The sequence below is a fragment of the Daphnia pulicaria genome, chromosome 1 (genome assembly GCF_021234035.1).
Source record: "Daphnia pulicaria isolate SC F1-1A chromosome 1, SC_F0-13Bv2, whole genome shotgun sequence".
Classification (NCBI taxonomy): domain Eukaryota; kingdom Metazoa; phylum Arthropoda; class Branchiopoda; order Diplostraca; family Daphniidae; genus Daphnia; species Daphnia pulicaria.
In genome coordinates, this window is record NC_060913.1 from 4,552,701 (window position 1) to 4,576,146 (window position 23,446).

The 23,446-nt window shown below is 40.4% G+C and overlaps 3 protein-coding genes, 3 long non-coding RNA genes and 1 pseudogene across 8 annotated transcripts; all 7 read right to left on the bottom strand.

The window, feature by feature from the left end:
* Positions 1–3,480: 3,480 nt before the first annotated feature.
* Positions 3,481–4,570, bottom strand: LOC124343829 (dynein heavy chain, cytoplasmic-like). The gene is made up of 4 exons (XM_046797322.1): positions 4,497–4,570; positions 4,084–4,439; positions 3,941–4,020; positions 3,481–3,871 (listed from the first exon to the last, which is right to left on the bottom strand). Exons 2-4 carry the CDS (start codon positions 4,084–4,086, stop codon positions 3,613–3,615), a joined length of 342 nt encoding a protein of 113 aa, XP_046653278.1. The 5' UTR covers positions 4,087–4,439; positions 4,497–4,570; the 3' UTR covers positions 3,481–3,612.
* A 2,632-nt stretch (positions 4,571–7,202) lies between these two features.
* On the bottom strand, positions 7,203–8,969 carry LOC124343797 (annotated as a pseudogene).
* Positions 8,970–9,196: 227 nt separating this feature from the next.
* LOC124343199 (protocadherin-16-like) lies at positions 9,197–11,926 on the bottom strand. Its single transcript, XM_046796437.1, has 10 exons — positions 11,830–11,926; positions 11,431–11,765; positions 11,136–11,367; positions 10,944–11,077; positions 10,308–10,880; positions 10,155–10,241; positions 9,958–10,082; positions 9,769–9,899; positions 9,550–9,688; positions 9,197–9,465 (listed from the first exon to the last, which is right to left on the bottom strand). Exons 2-10 carry the CDS (start codon positions 11,734–11,736, stop codon positions 9,219–9,221), a joined length of 1,974 nt encoding a protein of 657 aa, XP_046652393.1. The 5' UTR covers positions 11,737–11,765; positions 11,830–11,926; the 3' UTR covers positions 9,197–9,218.
* Positions 11,927–12,257: 331 nt separating this feature from the next.
* Positions 12,258–12,994, bottom strand: LOC124344112. Its single transcript, XR_006919547.1, has 3 exons — positions 12,956–12,994; positions 12,717–12,781; positions 12,258–12,561 (listed from the first exon to the last, which is right to left on the bottom strand). It is a non-coding gene; the product is annotated as an uncharacterized LOC124344112 (long non-coding RNA).
* Positions 12,995–13,806: 812 nt separating this feature from the next.
* LOC124343901 lies at positions 13,807–14,905 on the bottom strand. Its single transcript, XR_006919430.1, has 5 exons — positions 14,814–14,905; positions 14,467–14,729; positions 14,147–14,397; positions 13,989–14,086; positions 13,807–13,924 (listed from the first exon to the last, which is right to left on the bottom strand). It is a non-coding gene; the product is annotated as an uncharacterized LOC124343901 (long non-coding RNA).
* A 4,628-nt stretch (positions 14,906–19,533) lies between these two features.
* Positions 19,534–19,915, bottom strand: LOC124344035. The gene is made up of 2 exons (XR_006919513.1): positions 19,727–19,915; positions 19,534–19,659 (listed from the first exon to the last, which is right to left on the bottom strand). It is a non-coding gene; the product is annotated as an uncharacterized LOC124344035 (long non-coding RNA).
* Positions 19,916–21,756: 1,841 nt separating this feature from the next.
* LOC124343666 (cadherin-87A-like) lies at positions 21,757–23,435 on the bottom strand. 3 transcript variants are annotated; one of them, XM_046797095.1, is made up of 6 exons: positions 23,316–23,435; positions 23,127–23,246; positions 22,915–23,056; positions 22,712–22,845; positions 22,506–22,648; positions 21,757–21,990 (listed from the first exon to the last, which is right to left on the bottom strand). In XM_046797095.1, exons 1-5 carry the CDS (start codon positions 23,433–23,435, stop codon positions 22,511–22,513), a joined length of 654 nt encoding a protein of 217 aa, XP_046653051.1. In that variant the 3' UTR covers positions 21,757–21,990; positions 22,506–22,510. The 3 variants fall into 3 exon arrangements, with proteins under 3 accessions (XP_046653051.1, XP_046653058.1, XP_046653042.1); XM_046797102.1 differs by lacking the exon at positions 21,757–21,990 and adding an exon at positions 22,324–22,419; XM_046797086.1 differs by lacking the exon at positions 21,757–21,990 and having other exon boundaries at positions 22,332–22,648.
* Between the last annotated feature and the right edge of the window lie 11 nt (positions 23,436–23,446).

Genomic DNA, 23,446 nt, shown 5'->3' on the forward strand with positions numbered 1-23,446 from the left:
ACAAATCCGGTCAGCTGTCGGACCGATCCGCCGGTTGATGTTGGTTCAATGTCGGCATCGCCATAATTCCGATCAACCGTCCGCCAACAACAAGAAAAAAAAAAGCAATTTCTCAGTAATTTTCTTTTCTTCCCTAATTTCAATTATCAAGGTGGTCTCTGTTCGTGTCACCTTGTCGACGATGCCATTCGTTGTTAATTGAAATCAAAAAGACGCCAAACTTTTTTTTTATCTTCACGAAATTTTTGCGGGAGAAAGGAAAAGCACGGAACAACACAAATCACTTAAAACATCACTGATTTTCTCGTCGACGATAAAAACCAAATTGAACGGAACCGAAAAATAAAAAGATGAAAAGGATCAAAAGTTGTTGTTGTTGTTTTTTGGCAATTTCGGAATGGAGAAACTGTCAAGTGCCGTCGTGAGACAAGACGGGGGGAAATCAATCGATTCCGTGTGCTGTTTCGGTGTTTTTCTATTTTAAGCGAAATAATTTTTTTCTGATCTTTTCGCATAGGGGGTCGATAGCGAAAAGCCCGCACAAGACAAAATAACACACACACACACGGAGGAGTATAGGAGGAGGAGCGGGGGCCTCGCAGCAACACACTCACACACTCTGACACGACGAAAATAAGAACGCGGGTTGAGCGCGCGGGCGCGACACGACACGGCGAGGGTCACGGGCCGACTGACGGCTTGTCGGCCGGCTGACCACCTGCACCAAAAGCGAAAAAGAACTCGGAGGTGGAAAAAAAGGAGGAGGAGAAACAGTCTCGGTGGGGTGGAGGCAAAGGCGCAGGGGGGAGGTGGGATAAGGGGGGAAACACACACACACACACGTACTACGTCTATACGGACGCACGGTGGGCGCATTAGAGTGGCTCCTATGTGCACCGTGTGCGTAGTCAAAGGGAAGCAAAGAGGAGGAAACAAGGAGGAGCTTAAGCTCCGCCTCTTTTAAAAGCCACGGTCTTTCATACGTACAACTCTGTGTGTGTGTGTGTGTGGTGCGCCATGGATACCCAGGCTTCGATGTGTGTGTATACTACGCGCCGGATCGAGGGGGGAATTTTCATGCTCGAAAACTTTTCACTACTACTAGGAGCTAAATTCTCATTTTCAGTTGTTTTTTGTTTTGTTTTGTGTGTGTGTTTTTTTTTCAATGCGCAGGCTCGATTCGCGCGCCACCTGTCGGCGTACCGCCCACTTTTATCGTCTATCCTTCCATACGAACGACGGCTCACAGCCCCGCGAAGAAGAAGAAGAAGAAAAAATAGCACTCAGCATGCGTGTTGTCGTCCACCGTGAATAATTACAGGTGAAAGATGAAAAACGATCAAATTTTTTTGGGCCTTTTTTATCGAATTTACACTTAACTCGACGGACTCATTTGTATGTCAAATCAAACGGATGCGACAGCAATGGACAAGCCCAACCGGTTCGTACCCTATAGCACCTTACACCCCCATTGTCACCTGACTTTCTTCTCCCATTTCAAGACGTGTGACCCCTATTGACCTCGTTTTTATTTTCTCACACCTGGGCCGCCCTTTCACCTCCTTCCCTCCCCCTTCGTACACTTGTTCCGAGCTTCTAGATGAATCTGACGAGAAACCTTCACTGTTTGTACGTACCTCCTTTTCGACTTGTCACGAGAATTTCAAACCCATACAGATAGCGAAGGGCGCCTCCGCTTTCCAGCTTGTAATTACACACATCTACTGTGCATACCTTCATCAAATTGTCCTGGGCCTTGACGGCGTAGATGCAGAAGCGGCAGCGGAACGGGCCGTTGCCACCGTGCAGAGAGATGTGGTACTTCAGCGCTTTGCTGTCCGGATCAAATCGAGCCGGACACAGCGGGCAATTGGCCCAAGTCTTTTCGGCAGTGATGGCAGTTTGACTGGGTTTCACCTCCGATTCCTTCCGGCGGGTCAAATCTATCGCCCCTTCCTCCTCGTCCGCACTGCTGTTGGGTTGGACGGCCAAAATGCGAGGCTGCGGATGCTGTTCAGACGCGCCGTGATGTTCCACCAGCACCTAATCCATCAAATCAGCTGTCAGCTTCAAATTTAAAATGAAAATGAAAAACAAATCAAGTACCTTGGTTCTTTCTTGATATTCGCGACTGTGGACCATCCAATGGGCCAGCAGGTGGTTCTCTTGGCGGGCCGTGTAAGAGCAGACGTCACAGCGGAAGGCCAGTTTGACTCCGTGAAAGCGTTGTGTGTGTGTGAATCAGGAGCTCCGTCTCGACCAGGAAGCCGACCTTTGGCGTCTTCGCCGGCCCGACCCAGCAGCAAATCCAATTTCGGTTGAGGGGAGGCACTTCCGGACGACGAAAGCGACGAACAAGATTCTTCCGGCCACTTGGCGCAACTGCTCCTCGTCGGATCTCGAAGGATCGGCCAGGGCGTGGATGATGCCCAGCACGTTCTGGTGGACTTTGACGTGGACCGACAAGACGCCGGCGTTGTTGCACCGGTAATTGCACATGGAGCAGGCGTGCATGTTGTCGCCGGCAGCGCTGCCCAGCTTCGTCTGGTGTCTCTTCTCGTGCTCCTGGATGTTGCTCTAGCGGACGTTGACGTGCGGGCAGTGGCGGCACTTGAACATTTTGTAAAATTTCGTCCACCGCGACACCCACGTCAGCGGAATGTCCAGCAGCGAAACCGTGGCAGAGTCCGGCAGACGGGCGATCGTGTTGGGATCCTGGCCCAGGTGGGTGTAGCCTTCTGCTGCTGGATGCGGCCGCGACGGCCGAGGAAGGCGAACAGCGAACAGGCCGAGATGGGCGTGGGCGAATGATCTCCAGCAGCGGCCACCATCACTTCGTCGTCCGCCATTTTAATGGCCTCGGCGGCTTCGGCTTCGGCTTCGGCTTCCGACCCGATGGCATCCGAATTGGACGCGTAGTTATCACCGTCCAGGAGGCCGACGGGCGGCAGGCCGTGGACGCTGAGGTTTTGATTCAGCAAATGCCTCCGGCTGACGTTGTAGGAGCATTGCAAACACTTGTAAGGTGCACCCCGCGGCCGATGGAACTGCCGGTGGTAAACGTATTGGCTCTTGTTATAACTGGCCTACGGGCATGAGCTGCAACGGAATCTTCTCCCGGAACTCGACTGTTCCGCGGTGTGGCTCAGCTGTTTTGAATGAGTTACGTTAACTTTCAGTTTCAAATGGATCGCGGTATCATCGCCACGCCAAACATACCGATCCAGATACCAGAGCCGAGGAGACTAAGCACGAACCTATAGCGCAATGAAGACGAGGCAATCTGTAAGAAAATTCAAAATTACATTTTAAAATAATGCCGAATGAAGATGAAAGGATCGTTTTTACCTGGATCAAAAGAGACAGCAATCCAAGCACTAGTAACAAGGTGGAGAAAGTAGAAAGTACCCACAGTTGGAGTTCTTATGACGAAAACCTGACGATTCTTCTCATACTCTTGAATCCAAATTTGCACACGGGATTGATGTTCAGGAGCCTCAGCATCTTGGAAGGTCGTTAACATGTTGACCTGAAAATTTCAGTCCCGACGCCACGTTCTTTCTCTCCGCAGCCATCTGTGGGTGTTTTCATAGCCAGAGAGATTGATCCTCCTTAAGAGTCGTCGACGTAGACTTTCACCTCCTTCATTCTTCCCTCAATGGCAGTACAGGCGGCACTCGCGGCAGCCAGGACTTCCGGGCCATCTGGCATGTTTGTGAGTAGATTTCGATAGGTTTGTGGAGTAGGCCGATCTAGCGCAACTTGATAACCGGTACTCTGGATACGAGTCAAAGACGTGACAATGGCTTGCCAATCAAACATCAGATCATAGATCTTGGTACGAGCTTCAGGCAGTGGCGGATGCAGATACCTGAAAGAAAAACAAACATTAATCAAGAACGTATAATAAAAGAAAAGCAAATTGATTAAGTCCACTCACATCGTCTGGTTAGTAACGCAAATTTCATGAATAATTGTGCGGATCTGGGGCTGGCCGCCAAGTTCCACTGCATCGGTGTCCTTTATTTTTCGTAAAATTTCTATTAGTATCAATTTTTTTGTATTTCTAACAATGCAACATACCATGGTGTAGTCGACGTCGACTTCTTTGCGACCCTCAAGAGCAGGGGTCCAGGCCTGAATTCCACCAATTCCACCACCGGAAGCCAAACGCTTTTCTAATTCTTCGTCTAGTTTAGTGACCCATTGTTGCAAATTCGAATACTGACGAAGACTCAGGTCATCTTCTGGATCTTGGACAAGATGTCAGCAAACGTGTTGGCAGAATAAGCGCAAGTCTCCAGCGAGCGAACATCGACATCAATTTGCTCTTCGATAGCCAACAAGTCATCAACTTTCTCATGAAAATGGAAAAGGCATTCCGCGAGACGTTGAACGTATGAGTCCAACTTGTACGATTGCAACACTAAACCGACTCCCTAATCAGGAAAAAAACGTGAATTTTTGAGTAAAAATCGAAGAAAATTTATTATTACCTCAGCAATTAACTGTTGGGCTTCACAATGCATTCCGGCCGCCAAAAGGCTGGCGTTGTATTTTTCTTCCATCTATAAATATTTCGAATTCATATTAGTTAGTAATGGACACAACACAGAAGGGCTCCTATTAGTCTTGTTAAAAAAGCAAAGTAGTTTTCTTTTAATTATTTAAAAAATCGCAATAATGAGATAAGCACAGACATTTGTTTAAGCATGCGCAGTTAGCCCAGGCCAGGGACAGTTAACCCGGTTTCTTTTGGTAAAATGTGAAGCGGACGTGCGTGACTCTTATTACTAAAATCAATTATAGCTGTCAGGCTGGTTTTAAAACGGTAAGTAGAGAAAAGCCGTGATACTATAGAAAGAAAAAAAAATAAGGGAAACAACGGCACTAAAGAGTAAAGGCCAACCTTTGAAGGGGCTGAAGCTGTCCAATAGCCAGCTATGCCGTTGACATAACAACAGCCTAATGATGAGGGAGGAAGAGAAAAGAGATGAAATATTTGAGTGTAAAAAATAGTGGGCTTCCAAACCCCCTAAATAAGACTGTTTTTTTATGTTTTTTTATTGTTTCTCAAATTCATCTCTTGTCAAGTAGATAGAAAATCAAGTCTCAGTATAGAAGGTGGTCATTTTCTCTTTAATTGATGATTAGGTCCCTCAATGGTCAATTTATGGTCTCACATGGTCGTACACGAGGGCATTTAAAGAATAAGGGGGAAAGTTAGAAGTGGCAGATCTTCAACTCACGTAGAAGAAAAGCAAAAATTTGGAGATGAAGTAAACAGTTTGCATCATCACCCCCAGCGAACGTGGTGGAGCATATCCTCTACAGACTACGTCTACGATTATACAAATATTGTAAAAAAAGATCCAACTTGCTTCCTGTCAACTCAGATTACAAGCACTACCAGCAAAGCTGCGTGTCCATAGCATAGCCTGCAGACGACTACTGATCCACCAGTTGTAGACCGCGAGCTCCTCCCACGACCCGAGCAAACCAATAAAAAGAGATTGGACAAAACGAAACTTACATTACGGTAATTTCTCTAAGATTAAGTGCAAGCCTCTAAATTGCTAAGAACGATGGTGTGTTGCGCTGACTTTATTGCTATCGCCACTGGAACTAGTGAGTTAATCAGCAGTTCCACCGCTATTTGGTGGACCATGACGAAAGCATGTGCAAGTGCTTGATTATTGTTAAGCCATTCAGAAAATTTCTGAAAAGATGCCGGGCATTACATTACGAGAAAACAGAAACTGAGGCCTTATTTAAGGAAAGTGATGTAGGTGATGGAGGTGATGGAAGCTATGTGTATAGTAGACAGGCGCGAAGAAAAAGCAATTTATTTTTGAATTGTCGTTTGTATATTGAAAATCGGTAACATGTTATCACAGGGAATTAATTTTGAGCAACGTTGAATACGTGCAAGGTCAAACAGTTTAACCAGAACATCTAACCGAAAATCTTCAATATATCATACTGGGGAATGGGGATTCATAAACTACCTGGCAAAATTGCAGAAAATGCAGCCTCAATGAATAACCAAGAGGAATAGGGAACGCTTAGGTACGACGGGGGAATAAATAGTTGTCGGATTTATACAGTGATGCTTTAGAAAATCAATCCAAAAAAGAGTTTTAACAAGAGAATTTTGCTATCAGTCTACCTCGAGTAATGCAAACGTCAACCCCCTCCTTCCCTCGACTTAATGTTTGCTCAGCGACAATTTCCCATTACTATCTAAACGAGCCGTCTGAGTATGAAACTTCACTTGAAGTGATTTACCGTTGAAATGGACGCTCTGGTTGAATCGATACTGGCAGCTTTTGACGTAGATATGACCATCTTGCTCGCCGACGTGTTTGAGGGTTGAAGTTAGCTGATGTGTTTCCAAATCGAGATTCAGTTTCAGACTCTTTAACTCGCTTGTTGCAGAATAGAATCTCAGGCCGTTTCGCTCGATGCTGCAAAATTATTAGAAAGAGACACGTCATCGATAAAGAGCCATATAACTTATACGATTATGTATTCGAAAATTTACCAGATGTTTTCTTCAGACTTGGAATTCCACAGTTCTTTGGATGGCATGTGATGGAAGAACGACGAAGCACAGCCGCAAGATCTCTGCATGATTACTTGATGCCGATCAATCTTTTCCCACTTATGATCTCTCTCTGAGATCAGTTCCTCGAATGACTTGAAGGATTCCCAACAAGTACGGACGCCAGCTTCGTCAATCACATATGCGACTCCACGTTGATTGCTCGAGAATTTGATTGAGTAGGGCGTAAATTTTACATAACTTGAAAAGAAAAATGACTTCAAATTATTAAGAAACAGTAAATTATACTTAATACCAATTTACCAAGCCTTTCCAGAGTGAAGAGTGAAACATCCGAACAATCCTCGTTTGTTCTTTAGCACATGTCCCAAAGGATGCGAGAATCCCCAATTCGACAAGTTGTTGTCAGCAAATGCAGAGATTTCCGAAAGCTTATTTTCAATAAAAAATGAGCCGTTTTCTGCGGTGTACATCATGAAATCTTCAGGCATAGAGTCATTTTCGGCATTCAGAGGGAAACCTTGAAAATCATCTTCTTCTTGAATGCCAACTGGAAGAAATGGTGTAACAGGAAAATATGGACGAAGATCATAGCTTTCAGCAGGTTGGTTGAAGGTCAAACTTTCAGGGTAGATTTCATAGCATGTTTCAGGGATTTGTGGTACTGGCCAATGTTGGTGTTCGTAAAGGTGTGTTGTCTGGGGATGAAATGGCAAGCTCTTCATGCAGTAGCTGTTTGACGGTGCCAAGTTTACATGCACACACATTGCAGTATCTTGCTGAAACAAAGCCATGTGAGGAGACTGCATGACATACACGGTATTTGGATTGTAGTTCACAGGGCTCATGGCAAGGGTGTCTTCTTCTAATTCAAATAGGAAATTTTGAAGTGGTTCATGTTGGATACAATCAGGAACACACGGATGTTCAAGGTTTTCCTCATTGGCATCTGGAATATAATCTGCCGTAAAACAAAAGTGAACAGAACATTAGACAGCATGCAGACAAGAAATCACTCAATCTGTATAAACTGACTAATAAATTTAAAGAGCTTTTCAACTTAAAAACTTTCCTTTCTGTTTTCATTAATTGTCACTAATGTGTAATACATGGTAATACACATTAAGCAATGAAGAATAAGGTTAAATCTCAAGATAGAAATTGTGCTTATAAAAACACTGTTTGAACACTTATTAATACAGATTAAAGAAATGAATGTCTGAACAAACCTGAGGAATAATATTCAGAAGGATAAATTTCATTTACTTGCTGGTCACTTTCATTTTGCGCCTCTAGTTCACGCAAATATTTACCCAAACAAAACGAAAATTCATCCACCCAAACATCGATGGGATTAGAGTTGGCATCAAGAATACGGACTAGTCTAGGAGAAGCAATGGCTAACGACATGGTAGAATTAACGACCGAAACCGCAAATTAAATTGATAACAAAAACAATACAATTATCAACGACGACCTAAGACAACCTTCCTCACGTGTGTCTCGAGGCCGAATCAAATTTCTTTGTCCTACGGTTTCCTTCCTACGACCTTGATATTTCGAGGGGCCCTCTGATTGGCTGTTGAACCGGATGTGAAATTTCTTGATTGCCAAACAGTTGAGATTTGATAATCGGGCATTATAAAAATTACCTAAAAATATTGATGGCTTATTTCAACACTTTGTTATTGCATTTAATTTTTTAATTCTAGCTATTTAACTTTTACACTTAGCAGTCTTCTTAGCTTTACTTCCTCTCTAGTCCCTCATTTTGTGGCAATAGAAAACAAAACTTCAAAGAACCGTACCAGTGAGGAAATGGCCGAATCATTGTTGACAAAAATATCAAAACCACCTAATGTTTTAACAGCAGTTTCAACAGCTGTTTGGATCTCGAATTCATCCCTGACATAGTGACATCCACAATGCATGGGAGGCATTTTCCTCCAGCAGCCTCAACTAAAGAAATGTAAATGCATGAAACAGCTATGGATTATCCGATTATGTCATGGAAATGTAATTTACATACGCTCTTTAGCTGCCGTGTAGATGGTGCCTGGCAATTTTGGATGTGGCTCAGCAGTTTTGGCGGCAATCACAACATTACCTCCATCTTTAGCTGCTTTCAATGCAATTGCTTTTCTAATACCCCTGCTGGCTCCAGAAAATGGTGCGGCCGGTGAGTTTCCTTTCAGACGACATCATAAATTAGGTGACTGACAAAAAATGAATTTTAAAAGCGCAATATTCACCCAGTGTTGAGCATTTTGAGTTTCGTATCAGAATTCAGAAGAATGACAAACAGAAACTAAAGGTTCACTGATTACAAGATATCGAAGATTTCCTGTCGAATTTCAATTTCAAAATTGCATTCTAGATTATTTCGTATGAAAATTGAAAAACACAACACACAACGCCATCTAGAAGTTCAAAACAAACTACTATTCGTATTCGTAAATAAAATAACCGAAAGACTTCTCCTTCACACAAAAAAAGAATTTCTTATTTCTTATTCTTTTAAAAAAATGTTTGAATAAAAATTTAATTCCACTTAAAATGCTTCTCAAAATACTATCAACTTTCCACATTTAATTTCCCAAGACTTAAAAAAGAATTTTTTTAAGTTTAATGAATAATGATGTTTTGTTAATGTTTAAACTTTAAAGATGCCGTGACTAAAAATAATATTTTTTGTCCACTTCCGCATTGTTTCCGGAAAGAAGAAGATTGGGAATCTATATATAAGTGACGTACTGAAGCTACCGAGATGTATAATTTGAATTTTGAAAGGCACTTCATGGATCGAAGAATAGTTTTTTTTCTCTCTATGCGAGAACCATTTCCATCGTGCCCACAAGCTCAAAATGAGATATAAGAAGACCAGTGACAGGATCATGTGCCTACAGTTAAAAGTATGTCAAATTACAAATAAAAGTAATGTTAAAAACCAATTATGTACAGCATGCAGTATCTAATAACGGAACTTCTTCTTGAAGAGTGAGAAAGATAATGCCCGGATCTTGTTCTTCAACCACTTCCGCTCTGATAATCGGGTGAGCTGGAGACCACGGCGGTGAGAATATCCGTTATCAGTATGCGCTTGAACATAAATTGCAACCTCAGCTACGGAAAACCAAAAAGATATTTAAGATAGCGTGAGTTATTGGGTCGAGAAAAGTAATTTGTTATTTATAACTACACACCGAAATCCGTTTGATTGGGATATTCTGCATTAGCATTCATGCCTGTAACTTCCGCTCGGAACATAACAACAGCAGCATTCTCGTGGTCGAGCGGCTTCGTAAGGGTTAAGATACCGGTTGATTCGGAAATTCTGCACAAGGAAAATGCTAATGAAATAACGGAATTGGTTTGTAAATAAAGTGACTTACGAGAAGTACTCGCTTTCAACTTCGTCGCGCAAATAGCCTTCTTTATTTCTTATCTGAAATGGCTCAGTTAATCGAAATCTTAATTGTGAGCTAGTGTCGGGATCACTGGCACCTAAAGCCAGAACCTGTCGATTAAGTATTTGAATTATTAAAATCCAACATCACAAATTAATTTCCCGCGAATGGGCATAAATTACCCGAGTTCCAACAGGTGTAACCTCGGCTACGTGATGGATAAAAAGTTGTTTATCAAAATTTGGTGATTTATGGTTGATGTCTTCCACCTACATAAAAATAAATGATTTATTGACTTACATTCTTTTAAATTAAACTACTTAATTAGCGCTTACCTGTATGGTGATTGTTGCGGTAGCTGATTGAGCAAGTGGCTGGCCCTGGTCAACTGCAGCTACTGCCAGAGTAAGAAGAGGAGCTTCTTGATCCCATTGGAGAGCGCCACCTCTTGCAACCCGAACGATTCCTGACACTTCATCAATGGTGAACCAATCGACGGCTGTGCCTCCGACGACGCGATAGCGCAAATTATCTGAAGGTCCATCCGGATCAGTAGCATTTAGCTGAATAACAAATGAATCTGGCGTTGCCCGCTCGACAACGTTGACGTGATACTGGTTCTGTTGGAAAATGGGGGGATCGTTTCCATCGACAGCCCCCACCGTAATTGTCACCACGGTATCAGCATGCTGGGGTGGTGTGCCGGAATCGGTCGCTCGCACTATGAGCACAAATCTAACCTCGCCCAATTCAGTGGCATTGATAGGACGAGTAACATCAAGAATGCCACTGTCGCGCCCAATATTGAATAAGTTGTCTGCAGTGTTGCCTGCCACAATGGAGTAGGAAATCCTGCCATCTTGAATTGGCGGTGAATGACCTTTCCGAATACTATCCTTATCTGTAGCCTATAAAAACAAAAGGTTACCGAAATACTGGAAACATTAAAGAAAACGTAAAATAGCTAGTACCTTAACCACTAATTGTGGATCGAAGTCAAGAGCTCTATTTTGGATGAGTCGCCTGCATTGATTTTGCTCGAAAACGGACGGATTGTCGTTAACGTCATCAATTTTAATGGTAAGCGGCACTGATGTTGCTTTCCCTGTTATAGAAATCATTAGAATACTTGATTTAGTTAGTCAAGAATGACGGAAACTTACCCCCTCCGTCAATGACAGTATAGGTCAAAGTAAAAATGTCCTGATCCTCATAATCTAAACAAGTCGAAAGTCCGCATACTCCAACTTTTAGGTCACCGGTAGACGAGTTAACAGAAAAGCGCTCAGCTCCAAAGCCACGTAACTCGTAGCGTAATTGTCCGAACACACCGCTGTCGGCATCCGTAGCACTCAGCCTTGAAATTAACGAGCCAGGTGCGGAATTCTCAACCACCTGTTAACACGAATGATAGTTAAATACAGTGTAACCGCATTTTTATAGTGAAAATCTTCTCACATTGAAACTATAGGAAGACTCATCGAAGATCGGGATGTTGTCGTTAACATCGACTAACAGGATGGTCAGTGTGGCAGTAGATGAGAGACGTCTGCCTCCACCTCTAGCTATGACTTGTACAACCATTTCCCGCCGGTCAGGGTTCTCATAGTCGAGCTTATCAGCTCCGGTAACTTTGATAAGAACAGGTGTCCGGCCTGTGGCAGACATCGGGTGAACCTCAAAGATATTGTCGGCATTTCGCAATGGGATCAACTCTAACCCAAATTGACTATGTACGCCAGTGTCCGAATCCGAAACGGTCATATCAAGACCAGGCAATGCTTCCCCAATATCTGGAGTAATTAAATTTTAGCATTTTTTAATGATTTCAAATTAAGTGACAGCGGAATGAAATACCGAGATTTTCCGGAATTCCGATTGAATATTGTGCCTGATTAAATACAGGAGGTTGGTCGTTCACATCACGGTGACATTTTCTACGGTAAAATCGCCTATAGGCTTATTGTCAATCAAACTCAATTGCCTGTGAAAAGAATACATTAAAAATCTGAATAAATTATTGCGCTATTACAACGTGTTCACCTTCAGCCCAAATGAATAGGTGCCTCCATTCCGCAGTATAACTTGATCCTCGCGATCAATTGGGTTGTCAGATGCCACAATGCTGGCAGTTCCAATGTTGTCATTCATCTTGAATGAACTTACACGAAAATATCCTAGAGGGTCGTCGACGATGTCAAGCTGTAAATCTCGAGGTTGACCAGTGTCTCCGTCTCGCACGAGTACTTTCATTAGTGAATGGCCGGCTGGACTGTTCTCATGAATGACAGGTCAATAGGGTGCGTTTAAAAACACTGGAGGCTGGTCTTGAACATCAAGAACTTCGACCATTACAGTAGCTGTACTGGTTAAGGCAGCTCCAGGCTCTTTTGCAAGATCTTCAGCCTGTAAAACGAGCGTGAAACGGCTGTTTTCTTCGTAGTTCAGGCCACTTCGTGCAGTCAGGATGCCATCATTCGCGTGGTACGTCCTGCGGAAAGTGACACGTCGTTTGGAGATGGGCTGATGGGTAATTTAGTCCGGCTAGATCTTCTTAGAGCTGCTGATGGAGTTCCTTGCAGTTTAATGCTAGATGAAAAATTTACAAAGAGTTTTTAGAAATTTTTGCCATGTGGAACCCTTGAGAAGGATAGAAACAATAATCAGGTTTTTTAGCTCAAAGATTTAAAGGTGCAATTTTTTAAACTTAAATTTAAGCTTACAATATTGAGAACTATACACACTTGCTAGTTTGTCGAAAATTTTCCGGAAGTATACCGGAAGTAGCAATAGCTCCTCAACTGTTGACCTGTCGTCAAAATAAACCAGATATTCGTGATCCCCATGAAAATTGGGGTCGATCTGATATGTTTTAAACGAAATCGAGAATTTGGCCAAAATCGAGAATTTTCCTGAACAGTAGGTCAGGGAAATTCTCAAAACCGGAAGTACGAAATCGTACAAAAATTTACATGAAATTTACCACAAATTTTACGAGGATCACGAATATGTGGTTCTTTTGTACGTACAATGAATATTTACTAAACTACTGACTGAAATGAGAAAACCGGAAGTAGAAAAAAAATGCAATTTTCGAAAATCTAACAAGTGAGCTTTGTTAGGGGAATAGTTAACGTCAGTTTTCACTAAAAGATTTCCACACAATAGCTACCGATAACTGTTGAAGAGATTTACAAAGTAACTAAAACTGACTCGTTTTGACAGCTGAAAATATAGAAAAGCCATCTAGCGTTAGAAAAAGAAACTTCAAAGTTGCACTTCGTTTACCAGAAGGTCCTAATTTTTGAACTATTACACAGAAATGGAGTTTAACGCAAATAGATTGCTAGTAGATAATCTAAAAAAAAATAAGTAAACTGTCGGGTACCTGGGCAATGCATAATCCCGTGGTGAATGACTACAGTCACAGCGGACGGAAGCGACTACTGAAGTGATCCAACTCGTCAGTGAAGCAAGAAAAGTAGTGTAGCAGCATAAGAAGAAATGAAGCTAGATGAGTGGACGTCGCGAGGATAAGGATGGAACAGAACGTTGGTGGAAGTCTTCTGTCATGGCCAGCGACCGCGTGATTGATGTCGTAGGCCGTGATGCGGCTGGTCTGGCTGTCAACTTGGGAGCGGCCGGCCGTCTGTTCTTGAATCAGCTGGAAGCGGAAGGTATCCTCCCATTGCACGTTGAAAATGTAGTTGATCATGCCATTGATGAGCGTCGTCTTGCCGGAACCGGTTGCTCCCATCACCAAAATCCGTTCGATGCTGAATCTTTCCTTTCTGCTGGCCGGCTCCACCTTTCCTCCCATTGGTTTTTCCGAAAGCGAAACGATCGGCCGTCGAACGCGATCCAGTTACTTTTGTAAGAGGAACAGCAAAAAGTTCCATGCCGTTTCAGCTGATAGGTAGTTTATATCACCGTTGGTTTCGGTAACCTCAATCTAAACATTAATCAATTAACAATTTAATTTGAAGTCATTATGGTGTTTTAAAAACTTTTCTTACGGTTAGGTTAATGGGAATTATTTCGTCATTGAAACAGCGATGGAAATAAAGGTTAAGTACATGCCTTCTTCTTCTGAATGTCTTATGTTTACTGTGAACTAAAATATGGGAAAGTTTTCATTAAAAAGTATTAAGAAAGATGAACTATTTATCCATACATTTGTTGAAAAGGAATTTCCATCTGAAGAAGAAAGTGGAATTTTCAGTGTGTTGCAAGTAACACTAACATTTGAAGCCTCAGCAACATCTAGAGATTCATTAAGTATGTTTCTTTTGGTTCTAGCATTTCGACTGAACAAACTAGAATCACTAAGTTTCTCAGCCACTGAATTTCTTTTAATTTCTTGGGTCATCCACAGTAATAATGTTGCCAATGAAATTAAACCTGCTGGAGCACCGAACTTTAAATCTGTAATATTTTTTCATACATTTATTTATTGAACCAAGGCACAAACAAAAATGTTAACTTTTTACTTACATTTTGTCTTTGAAATCAAATTCAAATCGAGCAACAGCTGTGTGATCTGGTTCTTCATTTATTTCCAATCTTGAACTACAGATATCCCGTTTGCTATCTAAGTATGGGTTTGCAGCATCACTAAGTGTCCTATCCAAGCTAAACCCCAGTCCTGATGTTTCTTGTGCTTGTTTCGAGATTGCCAAGTTAGATACTGTAACATTCAAGATGCCACCTCGAAGAAATCCGAACATACTAACAGGTATGCTTTTTCGAGTCTCATCCTAGGAAAAGTCAAAAAGGAAAAAAAAAACAATTGCATGACAATTGACAAAAACGAATGTTTTCATTTCAATAATTATATTTACCTTTAGATCAAGATGATGTTTTCTACCAACTGAATTATTAATGGAAATTGATATGATGAGCAGAAACAGTAAAAAGTTTTTCCTTAAATACATAATTGATTAATTGGTGTGTTGGTTTTCCCATGGATCCTCTGACGATAGTGACAGGGGGAGGAGCCTAGGCCGCCTTGCGCTCTTTAATCGATATAATTCGCCTGTTAAATCGATTCACATTTCAATCGACACAATTTTGGAGCCAAATTTCAATTTCAAAGGTTAAGATGTGTTCATAGGTTAAGATTGCCTCACCAATTTCGAATAATATCTTTGAAATCTTCAAACAAACAAAATAAAAAACAATTCAAATAATTGTCTGTAATATTTCCTGATTTTGAAAAGTGACAAATTATCAAATTAATTAATTTTTTCCTGCATACGAAAAAAGATCCATGTCGATTCGGCAAAACAAATTCGGCCAATCGGTATTTGTCGATTCGGCAAAAGTTGCCGAACCGACCTGATAATTCGGCAACAGCCGATTCTGATTTGTATGGTTAGAAGCCTTAAGATAAAAAGTGTATAACAAATAATTCGTAACTTATTGACTTATGGTTTGAGTGTAATTTTTCAATTCACAAAATAAATAAAATATTTTGTAATTCCTTAAAATATCCAAACAGTAACAGCCGGTAGAAATAAAATCTTCAAACGGTTAAAACGGATTAAAAAAACTTTTATGTGCGCTCAGATTTGAACCAATCCTATAGAAGAAATTTTTGTTATTTTTGGCTTAGTAGCCTATTCTCAATCAGTAATCAGTTATAGAAAATCAAATTTTATAATATATTTGTCAATACATTTTACTATCAGATACACTTAGAGTTACAGAACATTAGTGTATAACAAAAAAAAACAAAAGAAAAACACTTACAAGTTGTAAGTCAGAGGCAAATAATAAGACGGCTATAGAGGCTGTCTCGGCGGTGCTAGTGCAATTCTAATATTCCTTATTATTGCTTATTAGAAACACGGCATACCCATGGATATCATGATTGTGGGCACCCGGACGGTGAACACTAGTATATTATACCTGGTCAAGCGTTACACACAGCGTTTTTAAAACCACCAGCCCAAATTTGATTCTATACACTCAGAAATGGTGCCTTAACCCACTGAGCCACACAGCACCTTATTATATATTTGGTAGTGGTACTATTTATATTTGTTGCATATGATGAAAATTGAATTTTTTCTATAAGTAGGAAAAGAGAATAAAGGCAAAAAAGTAGATTTATTTAATTAGTTGTCTATTTATTTGTATCTCCTATTGTTTAATTAAATGGGAGAATCCTTTATCGAGTCAAGCTATCGCATGTGGATGTGGTTCAAATCCTTGCAAATGCATTGGAACTTTTTTCAATACAAATTTGTATTTAAAGGTTACGTTTCATATTTGTGTTGTCTTTCACAATTTGTTTTAATTTCATGGCCTAATTATTCTATTCTTATATTTTTATTTGAACAGGGATCGATTCGGGACGAGTTTTGTAACCGAGAGGACAGGAGCAACAGAAATTCCCGTCGTCTGCAACTATACGCCATCTGTTACCGTTAGCAACAGCCACATCAAAATTATTTAATCGAGTGACATTTGGCTTCGAATGAAAAATTGATGACGGATAAAATATAAAATTTATTATAAATGCCACTGAATGCCAATTGTGCAATTTTTCTTTCATTTCGAGAGTTGAAGGGACAAACAGTTTGGGCTTTGAGGGTGGGATAGAGAGAGCAGGAATATATATATACATCAACGACAAAATAACAAAAGAGCGCCGGCTACATCGTAAACCAAAACCACACACAAAATAGAGTAGAGAGAGCGAAAATACGAAAAAAAAAGAAATTAAAAAATTTTGATAAAATTAATAAATTTCAAAGTTGAGTTGAAAACACAATTAATTTATCCGAGTTTTTTATTTTGCGGGAATCATGAACGAGTCGAGTCAAGGATAATTGCAGGAAAGAGAATCTCTTCCGGTTCAATTCCACTATTCCAGTCTGTTACACCAAAACTTGTAAGAGATGAAATATGGAATGAAAACGAAGAAAATAATAGCGAAACAAAGATAAAAAAACAAAATCAATTTTAAATACAGACGAAAGGAAAAAGTTGACATTCAAAGAAAAAAAAATCTTAAAAATAAGAAAATAATGGGGAGACGAATAATTAAAGAAGAAATTACGAAATTTTCAATAAAATAGCGACAGCTGCCACCACATCAAATTTTGTTTAAATGTAATTGAAAAAAAATTGGGTGTTGGGCTGGAATGCAATAATAATATTTCGCTATCTTTCTGTTCTTTTTAATTCACCAGAATTGTCTTCTTTTTTTGATCAGTTGCCGATCAAAGTCAAGAAAAACTTGAAAACGTCCAAATCCAAATCCAAATTGGCTCGTTTTGATCTCAACTTTAATAATTCAACGTACCGATGGATCGCAGCCAATTATTGCCGACGTGTTCCACGTTCCAGTCCGAGACGGGCGGAGTGTGCGATGACGAGTTGGACGAGATCGACATCACGATCAACACGATCGACGACGTCAGCGAGTCGCCCGTCATCCCGCTGGCGCTGTTACTCCGCACCACTCCGCCGTCCGGAGTGACGGCCGCACTGGACGGATTCGAGCGCATGGAGCCCCTCATCTGGGAATCGAGGGCGGCGGGCCGACCGCATAAAAAACGTTGGGCGGTTGATGGGGTGGTGGTCTGCAGCCGGCAGCCTCTGCTGTTCCGGCGGCACCGATCGGCCCATACTGCGGCTAAATAAATGTGCGGATTTCCATTGGTTTTAATTGCAATGCCGGAATAGCGCGTTCGTCCCAAATCTGCTGTCCGTCCTCATTTCTGTTGGAAGTAGACGCAACATTCCAAACCAACCTGTTCAAGTCTTTCTTGAACTGATTACCGCCCAACATAGTTTCCTCCGCCGAAGTAACGGTGAATCCAGGAAATAAACCCTAATAAAATAGAAATTAATTAATTACTTTTAGCTTTGATATCGCACCTAATCAAACTGGCCAATTTACTTCGATCGACACTGTAGCCGGCTGTGATAAAATACTGTCTTCACCGACATCGTATAGATGTGCTCCAACCTCATCCAATATTTCCCTTGATTTAAAGTTTCCAAAGTGAGCAAGTTGACGTTGACTGACAGCGTTCGGCTTAATAAAGGTTGTTGCTCAAAATCGAAACGAAGATTCCACGTAAATTAATGATTTCTTATAAATAAAGGAATTAAAAAATAAATGAAAGGTAATCACACCATCTACCGCGCAACCTGTGCACACGGTCTCTTCTTCTTCTCCTTCTTCGCCCGTTTGGCAATGGCTGTTATGTGTCCTCCACATCCATCTATACACACGCCATTCTTATCCGATACTCGAAAAAAAAATTCAAATTCCGTGCGCTTTTTTTAATCTGCTCACCTGTGCGTCTGGTACCCCGTCAACTCTCTCTGCGCATGCAATTGTTTTTCAGACATCAAAATCATTTTTAATTGGGATCCTAAGCCTCGAAGGGAAAACTGATTCAGCAAATGGACGTTTAAGTTCTATATAATACCCTAGCTTTTCAAAGGGTATGTACATCCCAAGCAGGTGCAGCACCGACGTGTGTATGGAAGTGTGGGTGGAAGGATGGGAGGATAGGTGGATGGAAGTAGTGGTGAGAGGGGGGGAGGGAACCTGTGTTTGTACACACGACTGTGCTGTATTTTCCCGTGTTTACACAGAAATATTAGGGCCAGCAACACAACCAGCACCCTCGACGGGAGGTTGGATAGAAAAGAAGAATAAGAAACTCATTACCAAGTGGCGCGGGATCAAAACCAGTCGCCCCCAACACCGATGAAATTTGTTTGTTTTTTTCTTTGAACAAACAAACGACGTGATTCGAAATCTATAAACGAAGCGAAATTCAATATTCTACATGACTGTGAGCTTCTGGATATACTATATCGACAGGTTGAAATAAAAGAAGAAGAAACTTTTTGATTTTAATTTTTTCGATTTTGGCGCCCTGTTATACCAACAGGTCAAACAGATGTGGCGCGGGCTTGTCAAATGGGACGGGTTTTTTTCGGTGGGGTAACTTCCCGACCGGTGCCTCACTCTCTCTTTTCCCCCCATCTTTTTTATATTTTTTCAGGCAAAATTCACTTCGAGCAAGAGAGCGGTATTCTCTTTGATCTCCCATCACGGCCCTTCCAAACAAGAAGAAGAAAAAGAACTTTTCGAGTTCTTCACCATTTTATGTATGTGTGTACTTTCTGACCCCCATCTAAAAAAAACCCTCTTTTTATTTTACAAAAGGTAAAAAAATCGGCACCTCACCACTTTTCTCTCTGTGTGTGTGTGGATGAATTTGTTTCAGAAGAAAAGAAAATGACAAGCCGCTCTCCTTTTTTTCTTTTCGACCGAGACAATTAACAACTAGTGATGGCCCCCATTTCAATTTCTTATTGATTTTTTTGACAGCGGCGTTTGAAATGCCCGCCAAAGACTCTCTAATTTCAACTAGACCAACAGAGTCCTTTTGCTTTCTGCGAAAAAATAACACACAAAATGTGCAAGACGACGAAACGGACTTGTATAGACGTCGACTAATGAATGTGTAGCAGCCTTACTGTTAAAAGTTTATCAGCTTAATTACTTTAAATTGTTCTGAAGTGTTGCTGCATGTGACGAAAGCTACAACTGGTACAGGTAGCAAGCCTGCAAGAGGAACACCTTTCGCCAGCTGGCTGCAACAAATCCATGTGCACATTGCACTGCAATTAAAAAGTTCAGACTTCACCATGCTGTTAATATTAAAAAATAAAAACCGATAAAAACTCAATTACTGTCAAAAACAAGGTCATCAAATACCTAAATGTGTAATCTTAGGGTTCAAAAGTTGACCAACATAATCACTTTTACTGTTCTGAAGTATATCTGCAGGTGACGAAACGCGTACAGACGGTACGTGCAGCAAGAGACGAAATTTTTGGAAAATGTACAGCAGTTTCAGGCCACATGATCAGATGGAATTTATTGCCACACATAAATTGTAGGCTATGTTATCTGTAAAATTCACCACACAAAAAATTTAAATTTAATAACCCTAAAGAATACAAGCAGAAATTAACATTTTTAAGAAGAATAATGTCGGGAAAAAAGTACCCATAATTAGGAACGTATACGTACGTTCTCGAACAGACGAACAGTGAAATTATCTTTATAGTATAGATTGAAAACTAGCCAGTTAAAAATAGAATACCGAAACCTTTTCAGGGCCACCATTTACTAAAGAAAAGATTACCAACCAACCATTGTTTTCATTACAATATTCTTGCAAATCTTTCTTACCATCACAGATTGATGTGAATGGCCTGCAATAAAGAATACTCTACTCATCACTAACCGTGGTTTCTTTCTAAATGCCAGAATTTCACAAGCATAACCTTTTCGATGGTTTCAATGTGCAATGGAAAACTGCTAAATTTTTTTGGTAAAAAAGAGCAGATATTAAATCATGCACTATTTTGGAACTTCATACAAATAAATAAAGCCCAAACCATGTAAACAGTAGGCTATAGACTACAAATTAGTATCATGGGAAACTGAAAACTTTGAACCAACCTGGTTTGCAAACAAAATCTGGCAGTCGGTTTATCCTTGCGGTTTTGCGCGACTCATTCTTTCAATCCCAACACTTTTATTCAAATTCACAAACACATTTCAAATCCCTAACTATTTGGTTCCATATTCCTAGAAACAGATAAGAATAAAAAAATTTTAAAACAGAAACCATCACAGACGACAGGACCAAGTAAACAAAACCAGCCACCTGGTGGCCAACAATTCAAGCTCATCCAACATTTTTTACGGCGCGACCCTTCAAAAACCTATTTGTAGAAGCAGATTGCTCTCTCCGCTTTTACGAAGGGAAGCAAACGAAAACAAATAGGTGTTAAGAGAGATTTGAAGGATTGAGAGACTTATTCAGTTAATATAGATAGATGATAGATATAGTTGATTACGATTTATCCAAATCAATATCTAACAATAATTCAGTTATCAAGATGTCAAACCAGGAAACTCATTTGCGTTCCATCTGCGTAAATTATTACGCTATTAAAATTTTTAACTGGCATTCAAGCTGGTTGCACAGTTAAAGATAAAATTGTTTTAAACGTTATTCTTATTATTATTCCAAATGAGTGGCATGATGATGTTTAAATTAAATAGCTGAAGACAAGGTTTACTAAAGAAATTCTCAGTAAATTAAGTTTCAGGTAATAATAATGTATTACCACAAAAACTAAAATAATAACACTTACTGTACTAAAACAATAAACAATTAAGTCAAAGGGAAGAAAAAGCTCCGTCGGCTCGTTATTTCGTTAACTGTTTTTTTGTTAATATTTTAGGAGGGAACTTGCTCACCTTGGTGGGTTTTCCCGGATGGCTTAGTCGTAGATTTTCCAAAGAAAAGACACGTTGCTGGTTTGTCTATTAAGTCAAGTCGTCTCATGTAAAAATTAACTGAAATTTTAGAACATGTATCTTTAACTATGCAGAAATTCGTAGGTCCATATTCATACGAATTAATATTTCGGTAAATAGTCTACATCTAAAAGTAGTAAACGTAGAAGACACTCATGGTGTAGTGGTCGGGTGGCATGGTGAGCGCGTCCGGATTGATCACGAACGGAATCATCCCCTCAACGTACCTAAGACAACCTTCCTCACGTGCGTCTCATTTCTTTGTCCTACGGTTTCCTACGACCTTGATATTTCGAGGGGCCCTCTGATTGGTTGTTTCGAACCGGATGTGAAATTTCTTGATTACCACACCGTCGAGAATATGACATTATAAAAATTACTAAAAAATTTAGATGGGTTATTTCAACACTTTTTATTGCATTTAATTTGTTTACTCTAGTTTTTTTACTTTTACACTTAGCAGTTGTAAATAGGTTGCACATGTCAAGAATTTTCTCCCTGATTTTTCTCTGTTGATGGTTGAAAAAAAGACGTAACCGTATAATACAGCAGGAAAAGTGTAAAACCAAACCAGCCCAGGTCAAACTGTAACTTCGTCTTTGTATCGCTGTAGATAGGCCTATGCTGTTGATCCACTGCAATGGCTACGTGATAAGAATTAAGAAATTAAGACAGCTACAAATAGTTATAAACAACTACCAACAGTTATACAGTAAACAACTACATAATGAAGCACAACATTTTGAGACATCATTGTTCATCGTACATTATTTCGTCATTTTAATTGTTTTATTTTTAGTGTTTGTTATTTATAGTATTAAGTGTTTCCATTGTAAGAAAAGATAACGAGGTGTACTCGAACGAGTAACAGAATTGAAAAAAGTTCAAATAAGAACCATGGGATGTTATCGTCATCGTTCAGAGTTCCAATCATTGTGTTATTTCTTCTTAGTGACTAGATTATGCAAATATTCTAAAAAAAAAGAAAAAAATATGTAGTGAGTTGCCCATTCCGCCCACCAGTCTTCGGATCCAACCCGCTTCCGGGCAAACAGAAATAATAACAGTATGTACTAGAATTTAGAATTCAATTTAAAAACTTATCCGAATGAAAGAATGCATTAAACTGACTAGGAATTTTAATTCAATTTCATTTTACCTCAACTATAAATGATCAGGATCTAGGGCTTCTACTTGGGAGACGCTCCAGTCGAGCGGGGCGTTCTCCGGAACAACGGCAGTATAGGAAGGTTGGGTAAAAGCAGGAGCATTGTCGTTCACATCAATCAGTTCTACCATTACCTGCAATAGGAAAAATAACGTATTAGAGTTTAGAACGAGCCATAGAATAATATGAAAGGTTACCAAAGCAGAGGAGCGCTTTTGCTCTTCACTGCCTTGCGGTTGATCCGCAGCAATGACAGTAAAGGTGTAACTAGGTTGTTTCTCTCGATCAAGCGAAACGTTCGGAGCCACACGGACTATTCCATTAGTTGGATCTGATTATCAAAATGCAAATAAAATTTTACTAAATCTTTCAAAAACATAAAACAGACGATAGATATTACCATCGATGACGAATAGATCAGCTCCATCGCCCGAAACATAATACAAGATCTGTCCGAATTTCCCAGAATCTTTGTCTGTTGCTGACACTGTGACCAAAACATCCGGATGGTGAATGGACTCTGATATTTTTACTTTATACTCCTTTAAAACGATTACAAAGACTTTTAGAATTTTGAAGGCGACATATCACCACCCTGATTATATTTCAAACCTCTTCAATGAACGTTGGACTGTTGTCGTTGGCATCCAATATATCGAGTTTCACTGTCGCTAAACTCATTCGTTTATCCTCCGCTTCCCCAGCGATTGCCTGAACTTGAAACTGCAGAGTCTGTTTGGAAAGAAATTAAAGCATTATTGAATTTCGTGTTAACCTGGGCATTTTGCTATAATCATTTACCTTGTTGGCTAATTCTTCATAATCTATGCGCCTTTTAAAAGTTAGTTCCCCGGTTAATTTGTTGAGCTCGATCAACGACGAAATACCCGGATCCAGCATTGAATTCGTTGTATCATTCATGGATTCAGTTT

Excerpts from the sequence above, each read along its gene's own strand:
- LOC124343829 (XM_046797322.1), bottom strand. Across the intron at positions 3,872-3,940 it reads TGCGTTACTAACCAGACGAT|GTATCTGCATCCGCCACTGC; the intron begins GTGAGTGGACTT and ends TTTTTCTTTCAG.
- LOC124343199 (XM_046796437.1), bottom strand. The coding sequence starts at position 11,736 with ATGACCGTTTCGGATTCGGACACTGGCGTACATAGTCAATTTGGGTTA. Across the intron at positions 10,881-10,943 it reads ATCCACAATTAGTGGTTAAG|GCTACAGATAAGGATAGTAT; the intron begins GTACTAGCTATT and ends TTGTTTTTATAG. Across the intron at positions 10,083-10,154 it reads TTACACCTGTTGGAACTCGG|GTTCTGGCTTTAGGTGCCAG; the intron begins GTAATTTATGCC and ends CTTAATCGACAG.
- LOC124343666 (XM_046797095.1), bottom strand. The coding sequence starts at position 23,435 with ATGAATGATACAACGAATTCAATGCTGGATCCGGGTATTTCGTCGTTG. Across the intron at positions 23,057-23,126 it reads GTCCAACGTTCATTGAAGAG|GAGTATAAAGTAAAAATATC; the intron begins GTTTGAAATATA and ends ATCGTTTTAAAG. Across the intron at positions 22,649-22,711 it reads AAAAGCGCTCCTCTGCTTTG|GTAATGGTAGAACTGATTGA; the intron begins GTAACCTTTCAT and ends TTCCTATTGCAG.